Source organism: Polychytrium aggregatum (genome assembly GCF_025602895.1).
Source record: "Polychytrium aggregatum strain JEL109 chromosome Unknown BJ171scaffold_19, whole genome shotgun sequence".
Taxonomy (NCBI): Eukaryota; Fungi; Chytridiomycota; class Chytridiomycetes; order Polychytriales; genus Polychytrium; species Polychytrium aggregatum.
In genome coordinates, this window is record NW_026516221.1 from 224,938 (window position 1) to 241,885 (window position 16,948).

Sequence of the window (16,948 nt, forward strand, 5' to 3'; positions counted from 1 at the left end):
ATCGGAGACGACGGCATTGAAGTCAGCATCGAGCAGGATATTTTGAGACTTGAGGTCGCCGTGGACAACGTTCAGACTGTGGAGGTACGCCATGCCCGAGGCGACCTGGAACAGGAGCCGGAGCTTCTCGGCAAGCGAACAGGCCGACTGGGGGTTGCAGAGATGCGTACGCAGGGTTCCGTTGGGCATGAAGGGCGTGACCACAAAGGGCCGCTCGACAATGTCACAGGCACCGCACAGCGGCAAGATGTGCTCGTGCTCGAGTTGATGCCATACGGCAACCTCGTTTCGGAATTCGGTAATCTGGGCCTCATCGAAGCTGGTGGGAAAGTGCTTGACAGCGACCCTGAGGCCAAAGTACGTGGCGGTATGCACCTCGCCAAAGCTGCCTTTCGGAAGGGGCTCGTGGGCACTGTTGACAATGGCCCTGTGCTGAATGCGCCATGGCTCTTCTCTGACGGCCTGAGCCACGGGAGAGAGGCTCTGGAGCAGAAAGAGCAGAGGCCTGACAATGCTGGAGACGACGACATCCGAGAGGCTTTCGTCGTAAGCAAGCACGATGAGGGCGCCTGCGACCCGGCGGATGGTCCATTCGTGGCCGTCAAGACGGATACCCACTTCGCCGAGGGCGGTGGCGTCGCCGGCTTGCAGTAGTTCGACAAGGCGGCCAGCGACGATTTGTTCGCGGGTTTCGTCTTCGCGGATGGCCCTTTCGAGCTCTGCATTGCTCATAGCATAAGCGACGGTGAGGCCGAGATCCAAGACGACGCCCTGCCAGAGCGCATCAAGATCCGTGCAAAGGCGCTCGATTTGGGTTCGGGCCTGGTGTCCCTTGAGCACACGTTCGACCTTGGTGATGTCGAGGAGCTCGGCGACAAACTTCTGGGCACGGCTGTAATAGTCTTGGAAGTGGCTCACATACTCGATATAGGTGCGGACACTGGACTGGGACTGAACGAGGAGCCGAAGAATGTCGAGGGAAAGGTTGGCAAAGAAGGTCCACGAAGTCTTGTTCTCTGGGATGTTGTCGAGGTCTTTGCAGAGGTCGATGACCAGCGGCAACAGGCTCGTGAGGGGCTCGCTCGTGGCCCGTCGCCCCAGAGCCGTCAGTCCGTTGGTGACGACATAGATGTCCATGATAGCAGCGAAACGGCCAGGAGGAGGGCGATGGCGTGGCTGGCTGGGGGGAATGTCAAGAGGAGGAACGACCAAGGACGATGCCACGATCTTATATTGCACCACTGCCCCCCAAAATTGGCAGTCAGAAGCGCGACGAGTTGATACCCGACACGCCAAGGCGGCGCAGCCGCAGTTGAATTGTTTGGCAGGCGGATCGCAGCGGCGGGCTGGTGTCCACAACAAAGTGCGGGTATCACGGAGAGTGCGGACGTCGCAGACGAGGTGTGGATATCGCAGACAAGCAGCAAACATGTTGGAGGCGATGCACGGAATCGTGTCCACCAAAACCTGTTTCGGTTTGGGGGCGCTGAATGCATACCAATCCGTGACCCATCGCCAATCGGCTCTGATCGCCCAATCGGCCTTCGCTGCTGCGATTCCAGACTGTCCCTTCCAAAGGAAGAACCAGTACCGATGCGGCTTCCCTTTTGCATTGCCCACTCGCCAGGTCATTGATGGCGATGCACTCGGGACTCGGGGGCAGTGGTCAATGAACCAAAGAGCGCAGTGGGCATTCAAGCGAGGTGTGCTCACAGTGCCTGGAAGCCAAGCGACTCGACTCGAGAAGGCCGAGTATCGTGATATCGATACACCATGGAGCAGTTCAGAGGGTCGAGTGGATGCACCACACTCACACATCGACACAGGGGATCGACCTGTGGATCGGCAGATTTGTGTCGCTGATGCCAGAAAGCGACTGTCCCGTTTCTTTCCGGATAGTTTACAAAACGCCTCTCTGTTTTATGAGGGTGCTCGCACTTTCAAAATGCGCTGTGTATTAACATATGGAGGATGCAAGCGACGACGCATCCACACGTGGAAGGGAGGAAGAGCTTTACTCGGGGCGGCGGAAGCTGGCACCGGCGTACTTGGCCTTGGCACCGAGCTCCTCCTCAATACTATAGAGAGCGAGAAAGATGTGGGAGAATGGTTAAGGACTGCCATCATCCACACTGCGCCGATGGCGTGGAAGGGAGGGGCCCGAAAGGGATGATGATCAGGCCAGCTACAAAGGAGCCTGCGACTTGGACACATACCGGAGAAGCTGGTTGTACTTGGCGAGACGCTCAGAGCGGCAAGGAGCACCGGTCTTGATCTGGCCGGTCTTGAGGCCGACAACGAGATCAGCAATGAAGGTGTCCTCGGTCTCACCGGAGCGGTGAGAGCACATAACACCCCAGCCATCGGACTGAGAGAGGAGGGCACTGTGGGCACAACACGGTGCCGTTGTCAGTTATCCAGGCCGAGATTAGATTGGTGCTGTGTGGCGGTGTCCAAACGATGGCAAGCATTGCACAATGCCCATCATACAGCTGTGCAGCTGTGCGAATGATTACTTACGCCTTGATGGACTCGGTGACGGTGCCGATCTGGTTGACCTTGAGGAGGAGGGCGTTGCAGGCCTTCTTCTCGATGGCGGTCTGGATGCGGAGGGGGTTGGTGACAGTCAAGTCATCACCGACAATCTGGATCGAGACCGACGAGGTCAGGGCGGCGTAGGAGGCCCAGTCGTCCTGGTCGAAGGGGTCCTCGATGGAGACAACTGCGATGGGCGGACGAAACGAAGCGAGGCGAGAGCGTCAGCGGGCGGCACAGAGAACTCAGGCAAGTGGGCAATTGATGCGTAAGCGTGGCTCTCAGGCGACACACATGACAGTGCCTGTTGCTTGCGCAAGTCGCTTACTGGGGTAGTCCTTGATGAAGGAGCGGTACAGGTCAGAGAGCTGCTCGCCAGTGATGAACTTGCTCTGGTCAGAGTCGGGGTTCTTGAAGTCGAGGTCATAGAGACCGTCCTTGTAGAACTCTGTCGACGTCAGCGAGGCAGGCTGGGTTAGCGCCGATTAAGCAGTGGACAACGGGGGAAAGTGCCGTCCAGCAATGTGAGGCACCACCCCATGCGATACCGATGGCATTGGCGAGAACAACAACTCACCAGAAGCAGCAACATCCATGCCGATCTGGACCTTGCCGGTGTAGCCAGCGGCGGCGATGGCCTCGATGAGGAGATCAAGACCCTCGCGGTTGTCCTGGATGTTGGGGGCGAAGCCACCCTCATCACCAACGTTGGTGGCTGGAATCAGGCCGGTGGGAAGGGCGCGGGGTAAGCGGCGGTGCGATCCTCAGGGCAGAGACGACCCGATACAGCGAAGAGCGAGCGACGGCTACGAGAGGCTGTACAAGCACGAGAGGCGGATGGTAGGAATGGAGAAACACAACAGAGTGAAACAACAGCGCGCGGGCGAAGCCGAGTCACATACCATCGACACCGTACTTCTTCTTGATGACGGTCTTGAGGTGGTGGTAGACCTCCGAACCGATCTTCATGGCCTCGGCAAAGTTGGCAGCGCCGGTGGGGAGGATCATGAACTCCTGCATGGCGAGCTTGTTGCCGGCGTGGGAGCCACCGTTGATGACGTTGAAGGCGGGGACGGGGAGGATGAAGGGGTCCTTCTTGCCAGCGAGGTCAGCGATGTGCTGGTAGAGAGGAACACCCTTCTTGGCAGCACCGGCGCGGGCAACGGCGAGCGAGACACCGAGGATGGCGTTGGCGCCGAGCTTGGCTGCAGATGCGGCACATGGATGCAGGCAAGGTCAGCAACAGGCGGATAAGAGCACCGTGTCGGATGCGTGACCACTGCTCGGCAATGAGACTTACACTTGTTGGGGGTGCCATCGAGGTTCAGGAGGAAGTCGTCGACCTTGCCCTGGTCAGAGACATCAATGTTGGCAGCAACGAGAGCGGGAGCAATGATGTTGTTGACGTTGGCGACGGCCTTGAGGACACCTGCGAGCCAGAGAGACAGCATCGGAGAGGTCAGTCGACGCACGGTGAGTCACGATGCTTCGAACTCCCAGCAACGCCACCAAGCCAGCCAGCCAGCCAGCCAGCCGCCGGGTCGCGACACCACGCAGGCAATGAGCAGGACCGACGAGCAGGACCGACGAGCAGGACCGACGAGCAGGACCGACGAGCGCGGCCGATGAATCACCGACGGATGCGTCACCGGCCTGCCCCACACAGCCAGAGAACGCAGCAAGATCCTGATCTTACCCTTGCCGACGTAGGAGCCCTTGTCACCATCACGGAGCTCGAGAGCCTCGTGGATGCCAGTGGAGGCACCAGAGGGAACAGCAGCGCGGAAGACACCTGCGGTCGCAGAACGCGTAGCAGAGCCAGATAAAAGCTGTTAGTTCGTTGCTGGTGGGCTCTGCAACTAACCCATAGGTCTAACCAGCGCCGCCAGTCCGAAGGACATATGCAGGCAGGCGTTCTGACAAGCCAGCGTTCCCAAGCGAGCAAGCCGAGCGAGTAAAGCTGGGCAAGCGCGTTGATGGACCACAGGCCGGACAGGTTGCGCGGACTTGCCCACGCAGACAATGCAGAGGAACGAGCAATACCGCGAGTGGTGGTGACCTCGACCTCGACAGTGGGGTTGCCACGGGAGTCGAAGATCTGGCGAGCGTGAATCTGAAGGAGACGCAGCAAACAGAGGGAGGCAGGATTAGCATCGGCATCGATGTCGTCATCGCCATCGCCATCGCCATCGCCATCGGAGCAGAGCGGCGACTATGAGCGACAGCGAAGCGGCTGCTTAATGATGGAGCCAGGTCGGAGAGCAGCCACGGAACGGGGAGGCGGAAGGCGATGGAGGACGATGGAGGACGATGGAGGGCGATGGCGATGATGATCGCCATCGCCAGACGCAGATCCACCCGAGAGCAGCTGCTCAAGCACGGCGGCACCAGTCGATCGCGGCCTCGGAGGTGTCGTGCAGACGGTACCTTAGAGAGGGTCATTGTCGATGCGCGAGGAGATGGAAGATCAGACGCAGATCGGGGCTGATAAGCGGCCGGATCGGTATATATGCTTTTTTTCGCCCCTTGCAAGGGCCGCCGCGGAGCAGCCAGCCCAGCGGGCCAGCCAGCGCGCGGCCGGCCAGCCGGCGGCCAGCCACCCCCCGCCACCGAACGAAATGGATCAAACGCACAGCGCTGCGATAAGCCGCTAAGCCACACCCAATCGCACAGCGCCAGGAACAACAGGCACCGTCGCCATCGCCAGCCAAGATGAGTCCGAAATGGTCATATGAAGCGCTATCGCCTGGGCACTATCGCGACGGGGCTGCCTCGATGGGGTTGCTTCGATGTGGGTTGCTTCGATGGGGCCTGCGAGCCGTGCATCACACTGCATCGGGGCTGGGCTGTGAGCCGCGCCCAAGCCAGACCAGCATGCGCTTTGCCAGCGGCTCGCGCAGACGAGCAGCGCCGGGCCGTCGCAGGATCCGGATCCATCGCCGTCACGCAGATATCCTCCGCGCATTGCGCATGCGGAGGAGCCAGGCCGGGCCCGCCTGTCGGGGATGTGTCCGGCGCCCCTCGCTGAAAGGGAATCTTCCCCCCATGATACGCCGGAGCTCACAGCGCGACTTGTCTGTGGCGGCACCTGTGTAGAGGGGTTTGGTTGCTGCGACACAACCGCATCGGCGATGCGATTGCATCAGCGAGGCGATCACACCGACGATGCGATCGCAGCCAGCAAAGCCCCACAGCGCCGATGCAATTTCGCATCCGCCCCGGCACGTGACGCGCGCGAGGACGCTCTCGCCCGTGTCTCGCCCGTGTCTCGCCGACAACTCCGAAACGGCAGATCGTTCGGAGGACATGGCGGAGAGGTCGCCTTCCACAGCCGAGCCGGCCTCTAAGTCTGCCACAGACACATGCCACAGCAAGGAAGGACACACTCCAAAGACACGGAGACGCTCGCAGACATGTCCCGGCCGTCGCCGGCTCCATCGGCGCTGCCGTCCCGTCCGCACATGGCACCACACATCCGCCGCGATGCCGAGTCTGTATTGAGCATGGCTCGCACCATCCGCCATCGGAGCAGATCTCCAGCAAGTCAGTCTTCAGACACTCCCGCCTCAGGCAAACAGCCGTCAGGGTCATCGCAGGCAGCCCATCACACGTTAACAGATGCCGCATTCAAGGTTGGCAGCGTCCCATGAAACGAGGGTACAAGCACACCTCGCGGACGCTGTATCGGTTCATGAGCCATGCCAAGAAGCGCTCGACACCGAGGCCAAAGCCGCCGTGCTCGCAGGTGCCGTACTTGCGTTGATCGGTGAACCAGTAGTAAGGCGAGGGGTCGATGCCCTCGCGCTTGTAGCCCTCAAAGAGCTCGACGAGATCGGTGATACGCATGCTGCCACCCACAATCTCGCCAACACCAGGCATCAGCACGTCGACACTCTCCGTAAGCCGGCGGTCTTCAGGGCAGCGCTTCATGTAGAAGGACTTGATCTCTGTCGGGAAGCGGCACAGCAGGATGGGCTCGTTGATTGTATCGGTCATGCGGCGCTCCGGGGCTTCGGGAATGTCTTCGCCAAACTGGTAGTGCTCGCCAGTCTCCTCGTTGCGGACGTCGTGCTCGCGGAGCCACTCGATCGCATCAGCATAGTTCATGCGGCGGAAGGGCTTGCGCGGCCGCTGGAAGTTGGGGTTGAGCTCCTTCATGGTCGCGGCCGTCTCGGGGTTGTCAAAGATGCTGTCGACGACATAGACGACCATGTCCTCGATGAACTGCAGCAGGTCGTCAAAGTCAATGAACGACAGCTCCGCTTCGCAGTGCGTGAACTCGGACAAGTGCCGGCGGGTGTGGGACTTTTCGGCACGGAACGAGTCGACCATGCAGTACACATCACCCAGCGAGGCGAGGCAGGTCTCGAGATACAGCTGCGAGGACTGGGTGAGGTAGGCCTGAGCGCGGGAGGGGGCAGCGATCAACAGATCAACGGATCAACAACAGCACGCATGATCAGGCGCGTTCTCGCCAGCATCCAGTGCACCGGGGCATCGACACAGGTTCGACAGGAGTTGGAGGAAAACACACAACGCGGTGTATAGCACAGATACAGATACGCCTCCACTCCTGTCGTTCAGCGGGCTTCAGAGTGGCTCGATATGGGCCGAGGCTGCTCACCTGCTCGCCGTAGTAATCGAACGAAAAGAGGGTGCTGCCGCCCTCGACCTGGGTCTGGACCATCAGAGGAGGAGTCACCTCGATCAGATGGCGAGATTCAAAGAAGGAGCGGAAGGCTCTCATGACGTGGGCGCGCATCTTCAAGACGGCAGCGGTTGTCTCGCCACGGATGACGAGATGACGGCGATCCAGAAGGACGTTGGGGCCGGATTCCTGCAAATCCATCCGGGTGGGCATATCACAAAGACCACACAGGTGAGAACCCGCACCGACTCACCAAGGCGATCGAGGCAGCCAACCAAGGAGACCAACCGAGCGACACAACGCCTCCCGTGCAGCAGTCGCTTACAGTGTTGAGTTGGTTACCAAAAGCCTCTTCGCCGCCGGGAGCCTTGCCGATGATCTCCCAGTAGTCCGCTTGCAGTTCGTGGCCGCCGGGAGCCTATACAAAGACCCACAGTCAGTCAAAAATCGCAGCCGTTGTCCCGCAGTGGTCATCGTACTTACGGTCTTGCCGGCAGGGAGCTCCTTGATGACACCATAGATCTTGACAGTCGACTCGAGCGTCAGCGTCAGGGCGTCATAGGTGTGACACTGCATAGATTATGCGGCCAGCATCGAGATCGATATCAGAGCCAAGTAGTGTGCGCCGGGAAAGGGTAGTTCTCGGTCAGAACAGTAGATAGCATACGCACATCGAATCAACCAGCAGCAGGATAAGCAGCTCTTGCAAATGGTGACATGGCGTGCACACGGGAGCACACGAAGAAGCGTCTGGACAACTCGCACGCGCACTCCCAAGGCCCCATCGAAATCATACCAGCTTGCCAGTCAGGACACACTGAAGATAGCCAGTGCCGTCACGCAGGACGACAAAGGCCATATCCTTGCCCTGGACACGGTGGCGATGGACCCAGCCGCTGACAACGACGCGAGTCTCACGGCTCTCGGTCGAGTCGCGAATCCGAATCTGGATCAACCGACAACAGGTTAGAAACGGTGTCGCCGATCGTAGAGGAAAGAGACTCAGGTTGGACACTCTCTCAGTGTGTACGAGTGCAATGCCCCAGATCGGCTTGCTATGTCGCCGCCGCCCCTCCTGGTTTCGAATACGCCGCTGCGTGGCTTTGCGGGGCGCCGTACCTTCTTGGCAGCGGGAAGAGACTCATCCACAGTCAGCACAATCTTTTTGGACTCTTCCAGGCGAGCAGCCTCTTCAGCAGCCTGCTTCTCAGCCTCGGCCGCGTTCTTGGCGCTTTGCTCGGCGGCCTTGAGACGCTTCTTCTCGTTGTTCTCCCAGGTCTTGCGGGCCTTCTTCAGGGCAGCACCCGAGATCGCGACAAAGCCCTCTTCGTAGGTCTTGCGGACCACGATCGAGACATCGGCGGCACCCTGGGCAACTTCCAGGGCACGGAGGGGTGTTTTGAATGGCAGCTTGATGGTGCCGAGACCTTGGATGTCGTCACCCTGGATATCACAGACGTGGTATGGGGCTAGGTGACGCCGGGTAGATTGCATCGATTATCGATTACGGACGGCGACGAGACATCGACCGCGGCATCGTGCCAGCACGACATGAACGCAAGTGAAGGGGGAGAAGATTGTTGAATCATCAGCTTCCCGTTCCAGACCCGGTGCACGATGACTGGCGAGGTCGATCAACTGTGCATATATGTATGCCCTGCACCACCCAAGCATTTGTCGTCCTGGCGACAGCCAAGTGTCCGTACCGCTCATAGCTTCAGTGGTAGGCTTGGCAGTGGTAGCAGGGGCAGAGTGAGCTTGGGTGTTCGTGACAGGCGGCAGCGAACGATCAGCGACTGTAGGCGTGTGCTGCTGTTGTTCTTCGAACCAGGGAGCTGTTGCCGAGCCAAGTCGAGTTCGGTCGAGTCGAGCGTTTCCGCAGATGGACAGATCGCACCAGGAAGGAGATGAGCAAAACACAGTCGAGAGCGTGGGCAGAGCCAAGCAAGATTGGACAGAGAAGCAGCGGCAAGCACAGTGCATCCAGTCCGGCGTCGCTCGGGGTCAATAGAATGCACATACCACCAGAGCGACCGCTCATATGAGATGGATCACGCTTGAGGGCGATGGAGGGCTGGTGGTGTGAGAGGAACAGAAGAAAAAGCTGGCGCCAGATCGGCGAGCCAGATATGGGGCGAGGGCTTGCACTAGGGCTTTTCCTTTCTGGGCAGGCGATCGCGTGAGTCACGGCTGTGGCGCGTGGTGACAGCAAAGGCAATGGTGACCGTCCTGTGGCATGGTCGATGCTCTGCATCGGGTGCTCTTGCGAAGGCAGCGGTCAGCCATGGAGGACGCTGTGGAGGATGCCGTGGAGGATGCCGTGGAGGCAGCTCCGGGTATTACAGGACACCGATGGCCGCGCCTGCCAGTAGCGCAGAGGCACAGCAATGTCATCGCACGACAACTCCGAGTCAGCAGGCTGGCGCAGTTTTCTGTGTGATCGAGTACTTCATTGAGGCTGTATGATACAAGAATGGATGGGGCTCGCAAGCCGGCATTGTGTGCGAACGAGCATCCGTTGCATGTCCAACGTCAAAGGCGAGGGCCGAGGCGGCATAATTCAAGTATCCCCCCTCGCTTGCCCTCGCTCCCTGTCTCGGCCCGAAACAGCAAGCACCGGCGTTTAGTCGTCCTCATCCCAGTTCTTGTTCTCCTTGACCTTGGGGCCGCCAGCAGGCTTGCTCATGATGATCTGATCCACACTCAGGACGGTGATGGCAGCTCCGGTGGCCAGTTTGATGGCCGAGCTCTTGATGGAGAGAACATCCAGAGTGTTGCGCTTCAGGGCATCAAAGGTGCCGTTGCTGTCGCCCTCGATGTCGACAGCAACAGCTCCCTGGCCAGCCTGGTGGGCAGCGTAGAGCTTGGAGATGACAACAGTGCTCTGGTAGAGGAGGAAGCACATCGATTATGAGCAATATGTCATCTTTGGAGAGGGTGCTCGCCAACGAAAAACCTGGGAACGAGTGGCCCGCGATCAACCAACATCACTACGTGGCACTCGCTTGCAACGCAGCAGCACAGCAGCACAGCAGCCGCCTGACCAGTATCAACTTACATCCATGCCGGCGTTCTCAGCAAGGGTGCGGGGAATGACCTCAAAGGACTCGGCGAACTTCTTGATAGCATACTGGTTGAGACCAGGAGTTTTCTGGAAAAAGCATGAAGCGGAGGTCATCAGCATTGACTCACAGAAGCCTCGATAAACGGGTGACCCGACGCTGAGACAGTTCATCAGTGCCGGAATTAGATAAAACTCACCTCGCCAAAGGACTGCAGCTGGCGAGCGAGCTCAATTTCGGTAGCGCCGGCACCAGCAACAAGGCGCTGGTCCTTGGTGATGGCCTTGACGACGTTGATACCATCGTCAATGGCTCGCTCGATGTCATCCAGGCTGTTCATGGTGGCGCCGCGAATGACGATGGTGGCCGTCTTGGTGTCCTCGGTTTCTAGCGGGAGTGGTGATGGTCAGCAACAGGCGGCAGACTGTCGCAAATCGATTCCGGCAATAGGCACGCCGCTCGACCTACCTTGCTTGAAGACGGTGCAGCGATCGCTGCCGATCTCAACCGACTCGACAATGTCACAATAGCCCATCTCCTCGGCCATAGGAACGCCCTGGATGAGGCGGGTGGGTTAGCGGCTGGCTCCGATGTTTGCAGCGCGAGACAGACAGGATACTCACGAGACGAGCCAGCGTCGTGGCACCAGTCACACGGCATAATCGGCGCAGATCAAACTTGGAGAGAACTTTGCAGACCAGGATGCTGTATCTGTTCAGGAAATGCAGGGCGAGATCGCCAATGCCGCTGCCAGACACAACAACCTTGACGCCAGCATCGGCAAGTTCCTTGACGATCTGTACGGGATTCGAGAGAGCGCCAGCAACCCAAGGTGTCAAGATACATCCCATCTGATCCAGACCACATTGGCCAGCGAACCGACTGGCACTGAAGGCCCATGCAGGGCAAGCAGAGCCCACAGCCCAACGCACCTTCTCCATGCTGCTTTCCTCGCCCTTGCTGAAGTTGAGCATCTCCTCGGCATTGTGGATCAGGACGGTGCCCTTGGTCTCGGTCTGCGAGATATCGAATGGGCAGCTGAAGATGGCGACCTTGGCCTTGCTAGCCTTCTTGAGGGTGCCTTCGGGCTCGCGTCCAAAGACCATGCCACGGATGACTTGGGTGTCGTGGATGCTGCCGCCGAGAATCTTGACGACACGGATGCTGTCGACGTTGAAGTCCTTGGGGGTCTTGGGCATGACCTCCAGAGCGGCTTGGACAATCAGCTCGCCCAGCAGATCCTCATATCCATACTGGACAGCAGACGAGAGGGGTAAGAGAGGTGCAAGGATGAGCGCTATCTCCCAGGCTCGCTTGTATGTGCTGATGCTACTCGACTCGCTACAAATGCCTGAATGCGTGCACAGAGCCGCCATTCTTCTCGGGACAGCTCGGGACAATTACGGGCGTTCAGTGGACGATACGAACCTGCTTCGAGGCAATGGCAGTGCGGACGACCTTCAAAAGCTCGGCCTTGGAATGGGCATCGCTGACCGAGTCGACGGATAGCGCTGTCAGAGGCGACGCCAGATCAGTAAAATGCCATGTCCACCAATGATCCTCTCTCATACACAAGTAGTGTGATGGAGACGCAGCGAACAACCCGACTGAATCCGAGTCCGCACAAACTCGATACAGACAGCCGGGACAGACACTCAGCCGATCACATACATTCCAGAATCTCGATGGCCTTCTTGCTGGCGATGTTGTACCCATCAATGATCTCGCTGGGATGCAAACCCATTCGAAGTAGATACTCGGCATGCTGCAGAAGCTCGCCTGCAAAGACGACGACAAAGTTGGTCTGATCACCCATCTGGATATGGATGAGGGATTGTTGGGCGTTAGAGCAAGCGGAGGGCAAGCAGAGGGCAAGTGCAAGGCAGCGTCCTGGGCCGGTAGAACTCAGTCGCGACCCACACTGTGCTAGCCGTTTCCGATCGTCGTCGATGGCGATGGCTCCAACCCGCTGCTGGCTTCACCAGAGCGACATCGCTTTGGCCACCCCTGCGGCCGCCATCGCATCACAAACCTCGGTCTCTTGCTGCTGGGAGGCCATCACCAGCAGCTTGGCAGCGGGATGGACGACCTCGAGCTCCTTCATGATGGTGGCGGCATCGTTGGTCACAAAGAGCTTCTCGAGATGGTTGATGACCATCTTGTTGCGGCCTGAGTAGATCGGGCCCAGGATTGCAGCAGCCGTCCAACAACGACAGGCAGAAGCATGATGAGAAACATGCGATTCAATGCACAGCACGACCGACCACGATCCCATGAAGCCAAGAGGCCGTAATCAGGAATCCGGGCCGCACACAAGCGGAAGAGAAACCCGTGGGCGAGTTCTGGGAACAGGATGCAGATCGATCGGGGCGATCGTGTACCGTTGGGGCCCAATGAGGTCCGGACAATGTTGGACAGATCCTTGGTGGCAGCAATGTTGCGGAAGACGGCTTCCTCGAGACCTTGCATATGCTGTGGGCCGGATGCGACGACAGAAGCGCACACCGGGCCGAACAAGAGGGGTCAGGACGGACTAGATCAGATCGGCTCGCTGCCATCGACAAGCCTCGAAAAGCCAGCCAAGCCAAGCCAGCGGCTGCGCGGCGGTACCTTGTAGCCATCCTTGAGCATCTGAGGAAGGCCGATCTTTGGGATCTTGAGAGCCATGGCGGTGACGTGCGGATCGGGAGAGGCGCTGCGGCGGTGGGGAGTCTGCGGGAGTCGGGGGGCGACGGCGAGGCGAGGCGATCTGGGCGAGAGATGTGGGCCGCTGGTGGGCGGGAGCCCTGGTCTTGCATCCCAAAAAGGAGCGGCATGCGTTCGAGCCTGGCTGGCTGGCTCGAGCCGGCTCCAGCCGCCGGGTCGAGCCGATCAGCCTGTGTCACCGCCTGCGCACGCGATCTGTCCTTGGCTGCCTTCGCGATCTGTCCTCGGTCGCTGCTCAACCGCCATCTCACCCTGCGTCGGCCCAACGGCAATCGCTCTGCCAGGACGACTGTGGTTTGTTCAGCCGCCCGGTCTGTTCCAGCGCGGCCTCTTCGCCCTCTCCCTCTCCCTCTCCCGCCCTCTCCCGCCATGAGCACCGCCTTTGCCCACAAGGGCGTCCGATTCATCTTTGTCGGATGGACAGCATTCATTGCCGAGAACCTGATCCTGTCGCAGAACCGCGACTACCTCATCGACAAACTCGGCGGGGAGGACAACTACCACCACTGCTACAACACACTTTCGACGCTGGCGTGCGCATCGATTGCGTGGGGATACTTTCGCCACGGCCGTGGCCAAGGACCCACGTTTCTCTCCTCGGGCTCGCCGACCGCCATGGTCAAGCGCGGCATCTTTGGTGGATCCGTCCCGATACGCCTGCTCGGCTTTGGGCTCCAAGCGCTTGGCTTCGTTGGCATTTCACAGAGCTTCCCAAAGCTTCAGATCCCAGTGGCATTCTCCTCCAAGCCTAATGCTCTGGGACCATCGTCGCTCACGCCCCAACAGGCCGGCTCGATCCCGCCAGCGCCTCTGCCAGCGGCTGGTCTGCGCATGCAATGCCCGATCGACTTCAAGCCGGCGGATGTTCCAGCCGACGGAATCTATGGTGTCCAGCGAGTTACTCGGCATCCGTCACTGTGGTCCCTGGGCCTGCTGGGTCTTGGCTCGGCCATCGCGACCCCGTTCCTGTCCGAGTTCGTGCTGTTCGGCTTCCCGGTGGTCTTTGCTCTGATCGGGGGCGCCCATCAGGACTATCGCTTTCGTCGAGCCGGCACACTAACTCCAGAGAAGGACGCCAAGACCTCGCTGATCCCGTTCGCCGCGCTGCTGGAGGGTCGGCAAGAATGGGCCCCGCTCAAGACAGAAATCAAGTGGGTCAACGCCTCCGCCGGCATCCTGGTCGCCCTCGGGCTGGCCCTGCGCCGTGAGATGCGCTGGAAGCGATTGCTCAAGTCTGTCAAATAAAGCCGCCATGCATCAGTTCCAAGAGTGTATTTCAAAGGCCAGACCACCGCCGCCCTTGTGGATGCAAGATGGGGGCAGATGCCGCAGTTCGCGCCGGCCGTCGCCTTGCCACTTGAACTCAGGAGAACATGTTCGAAAACATCTTCTTCTCGCGCTCGGCATAGCGGTCAACCTTGGCCTGGACGAATCTTGCCATCCGGCGCAGCTCTTGCTCCTCGGGGCCGTCGCGAGCCGCAGTGCCATCGGCAACGTGGGCTTGAATGATTTCTCGGAGTCGGCCAATGTCCTTCTCGGCCAGATCCAGATCGCGGCCGATCTCGGCATAGGCTTGGGACCGTCGGAACAGCGCCTTGACGCACTTGGGGTCGTGCTTGAGTACTTCGGAGCACTGGATGATGACCGTATTCCAATCTCGCAGCTTCAGTTTGCATGCGGCATAGTTCAGCCGGCATGTCTGCATCAGCGATGTAAGCTCGTCCAGATCCACAACACCCTCACCGCCAGCGAGAGTCGTATCCGCCGATGAGGCCGTTGCATCGGACGTGGTCTCGGCAGCCGAGGGGAGCCCGAGCCGGGCTCGTCTTCTGTCCTCCTCTTTGGCGATGTGCTGTCGGCGCTCCTGCTCGGCTTTCTTCTGGTCGCGGTCGCGCCGTTGATCCTGGATGGGGCTGCTCTGGTCCAGGCTCTCGAGCAGCACCAGTGCTCGGGTATACTTTGCGCAGGCCTCTTCATAATTGCCGCGGCCATACTCGGCATTGCCTTCGCTCTTTCGGACCGGGACCTCGGCCCACTTCTCGGCCGCATTCATCTCCCAGGGCTCCTTGAGAAACGATCCGGGCGGATGGACGGCAACCAGGGTGATGTCCAGCTCCAGCGGGGATTCGTAGATGTGGGCCAGATCCTGGTTTTCTTCAAGGTGGTCTGGCGACGAGTGCGCACAGCAGCCATGGGCGACCCTCGGGACACCGGTCTCCTTGGCCTTTTTTTCCTGGCGCAGGACGGTCTCGAGTTGAGCAAAGCCCTGGAAATGCAGTCGACAGCACAATGTCAAAGATGCAGCACACAACCCGCTTTCTGCCCGTAACACCGAAGGATGGCGAATGGCGAATGGCGAATGGCGGCTAGTGGCTAGATCACTCACCTCGATCTGATCGGGCATGCAGAGGAAGCGTGCCCGTTCGCCAATTCTCATGCTCTTCACGCACTTTTCCATCGCCGGGACCGAAAACCCAAGACCGACACGCATCTCAAAGGGTCGGTTGGGGTCGTAGCTGCGGGAGTCCGAGATCAGCTTGCGCACTGGCCGGGGCTCGGCCTTGGTTTTGGTTCCGTTGAGGCTGGATGCATCGTCGCAAGACTCGGACCCACAGCAAGCGCCGCCGGCTTGGTTGCCATGGTCATGATCATGATTGTGATCGTGATTGTGATCATGATCATGATGCTGGTGGCCGCACTGACCGCTGTGGTCGTGATGGTCGTGATGGTCGTGATGGTCGTGATGGTCGTGATGGTCGTGATGGTGGTGGCCGTGATGGTGGTGGTGGTGCTCGTCCTCGCCGGCAGTGAACGTATGTGCGGTGTAATGGAAGCAAGCGTTGCTGCCCTTGATCCACTCGGGGGACTGGACCGATGGATCGCCTTCGCCGATGACCATCTTGACGATGCTGCCGTCGTCATTCAGCTTAGCCAGGCCCGAGCCCGCAAAGTCGCCGGGAATCTGAAACCCTGTCGGCACCGATTGCGGCACGGCGTCTCTTGCCGGGGTGTTCTTTTGGGTGGCAAGCAAGAGCGAGGCCAGCTGTGCGGCGCTATGCTTTTGGCTCGCGCTGGGCGGGTTGGCGCTTGTATCGCCGAGGCTTTGGGTCATGGCAGGTGATCAGGATCTCTGAGTGCAGCGGGCTGGTGGGTCGATCAGTCGAAAGGGCGTATCGAAGCAGCAGCGGGCCGGCGGTGAGATCGAGCGAGGGAGGAGGAGAAAGAGGCATTTGTTGGGTGCAAGAGCGGGTCTCTGGCTGGAGCGCTCCCGCCCAACCCGTTCGCGCCAGAGGACGGCGTGATTGCCCGGAGAGGGCTGCATCGGCGGCAAAAAAACTGCATCTGCGACGAGGGATCGCCTCTGCGACGAAGGATCGCATCGGCGGCGACTCGCTGATCCCCGGCCATGCATGCTCACGCCGAGGAAGACCCGAGTTGCGACCTGTTGTTTTGTCCAAAGAACATGTATCCATTACTTTGTGCCAGCACGCTGCGTTGAGCGCCTGCGTGCCTTTGGAGTGTTCTTGCTGCAAGCAATCTTGATCTCGAGAACTGCACAGATTGGGTATCTCCCCAGATGTGTCGCAGAACAGATGGAACATCCACCGGATATCAAAGTGTTGGCATGCACTTGAGTGCTATGTCGTGTATCATTCGATCGGCCGGGCGGTGGAAAAACGGCTGTGGTCGCTGCCGGCCGTGTGGTCAGGCCTCGTGCACTCCAGAAAGAAGCAGCCCCCGGCAGCCGATGGATTCATTCGACGGCAACGCTGTGTTGGGTGGCACTCTCCGGCTGACATTGCTGGGGACCATTTCATTTCTTGACGCTGCTGCCAGACCCCACCACGATGTGCACGATGGCCCGGTTTCGGCAGAGCAGCAAGGCCTCCCCGCCGAATCCAGGTCGGCACCGGGTCATATGCACACCCCACCGGGGTGTTCCCGCCCTCATGCTTTCCATCTCGGTGCGTGCCGATATCGAATTTGATCGATCCGC

At 59.6% G+C, this 16,948-nt stretch overlaps 7 protein-coding genes across 7 annotated transcripts; 2 read left to right on the forward strand and 5 right to left on the reverse strand.

Moving 5' to 3' along the window:
- Positions 1-1,896: 1,896 nt before the first annotated feature.
- On the reverse strand, positions 1,897-5,134 carry BJ171DRAFT_505639 (Enolase, C-terminal TIM barrel domain-containing protein). The gene is made up of 10 exons (XM_053111044.1): positions 4,963-5,134; positions 4,579-4,648; positions 4,232-4,327; positions 3,836-3,964; positions 3,438-3,740; positions 3,113-3,250; positions 2,864-2,983; positions 2,521-2,722; positions 2,217-2,384; positions 1,897-2,078 (listed from the first exon to the last, which is right to left on the reverse strand). Exons 1-10 carry the CDS (start codon positions 4,975-4,977, stop codon positions 2,015-2,017), a joined length of 1,305 nt encoding a protein of 434 aa, XP_052966451.1. The 5' UTR covers positions 4,978-5,134; the 3' UTR covers positions 1,897-2,014.
- A 240-nt stretch (positions 5,135-5,374) lies between these two features.
- Positions 5,375-6,142, reverse strand: BJ171DRAFT_105894 (uncharacterized protein). Its single transcript, XM_053105407.1, has one exon. It carries the CDS (start codon positions 6,057-6,059, stop codon positions 5,478-5,480), a length of 582 nt encoding a protein of 193 aa, XP_052966452.1. The 5' UTR covers positions 6,060-6,142; the 3' UTR covers positions 5,375-5,477.
- Positions 6,143-6,162: 20 nt separating this feature from the next.
- BJ171DRAFT_424294 (uncharacterized protein) lies at positions 6,163-8,677 on the reverse strand (the record flags this gene model as incomplete). Its single annotated transcript, XM_053107658.1, has 6 exons — positions 6,163-6,936; positions 7,160-7,372; positions 7,509-7,601; positions 7,667-7,753; positions 7,980-8,129; positions 8,303-8,677. 6 exons carry the CDS (start codon positions 8,675-8,677, stop codon positions 6,163-6,165), a joined length of 1,692 nt encoding a protein of 563 aa, XP_052966453.1.
- A 934-nt stretch (positions 8,678-9,611) lies between these two features.
- On the reverse strand, positions 9,612-13,008 carry BJ171DRAFT_442439 (chaperonin Cpn60/TCP-1 family). Its single transcript, XM_053108094.1, has 11 exons — positions 12,856-13,008; positions 12,627-12,717; positions 12,278-12,414; positions 11,917-12,061; positions 11,674-11,756; positions 11,178-11,498; positions 10,869-11,042; positions 10,714-10,801; positions 10,445-10,632; positions 10,242-10,334; positions 9,612-10,067 (listed from the first exon to the last, which is right to left on the reverse strand). Exons 1-11 carry the CDS (start codon positions 12,910-12,912, stop codon positions 9,807-9,809), a joined length of 1,638 nt encoding a protein of 545 aa, XP_052966454.1. The 5' UTR covers positions 12,913-13,008; the 3' UTR covers positions 9,612-9,806.
- Positions 13,009-13,191: 183 nt separating this feature from the next.
- On the forward strand, positions 13,192-14,219 carry BJ171DRAFT_505642 (uncharacterized protein). Its single transcript, XM_053111045.1, has one exon. It carries the CDS (start codon positions 13,321-13,323, stop codon positions 14,194-14,196), a length of 876 nt encoding a protein of 291 aa, XP_052966455.1. The 5' UTR covers positions 13,192-13,320; the 3' UTR covers positions 14,197-14,219.
- A 95-nt stretch (positions 14,220-14,314) lies between these two features.
- On the reverse strand, positions 14,315-15,388 carry BJ171DRAFT_424340 (uncharacterized protein; the record flags this gene model as incomplete). Its single annotated transcript, XM_053107661.1, has 2 exons — positions 14,315-15,217; positions 15,338-15,388. 2 exons carry the CDS (start codon positions 15,386-15,388, stop codon positions 14,315-14,317), a joined length of 954 nt encoding a protein of 317 aa, XP_052966456.1.
- Positions 15,389-15,693: 305 nt separating this feature from the next.
- Positions 15,694-16,158, forward strand: BJ171DRAFT_505644 (uncharacterized protein; the record flags this gene model as incomplete). Its single annotated transcript, XM_053111046.1, has 1 exon — positions 15,694-16,158. A coding segment is annotated over one exon (379 nt), but the record flags the coding sequence as incomplete, so codon positions are not given.
- Between the last annotated feature and the right edge of the window lie 790 nt (positions 16,159-16,948).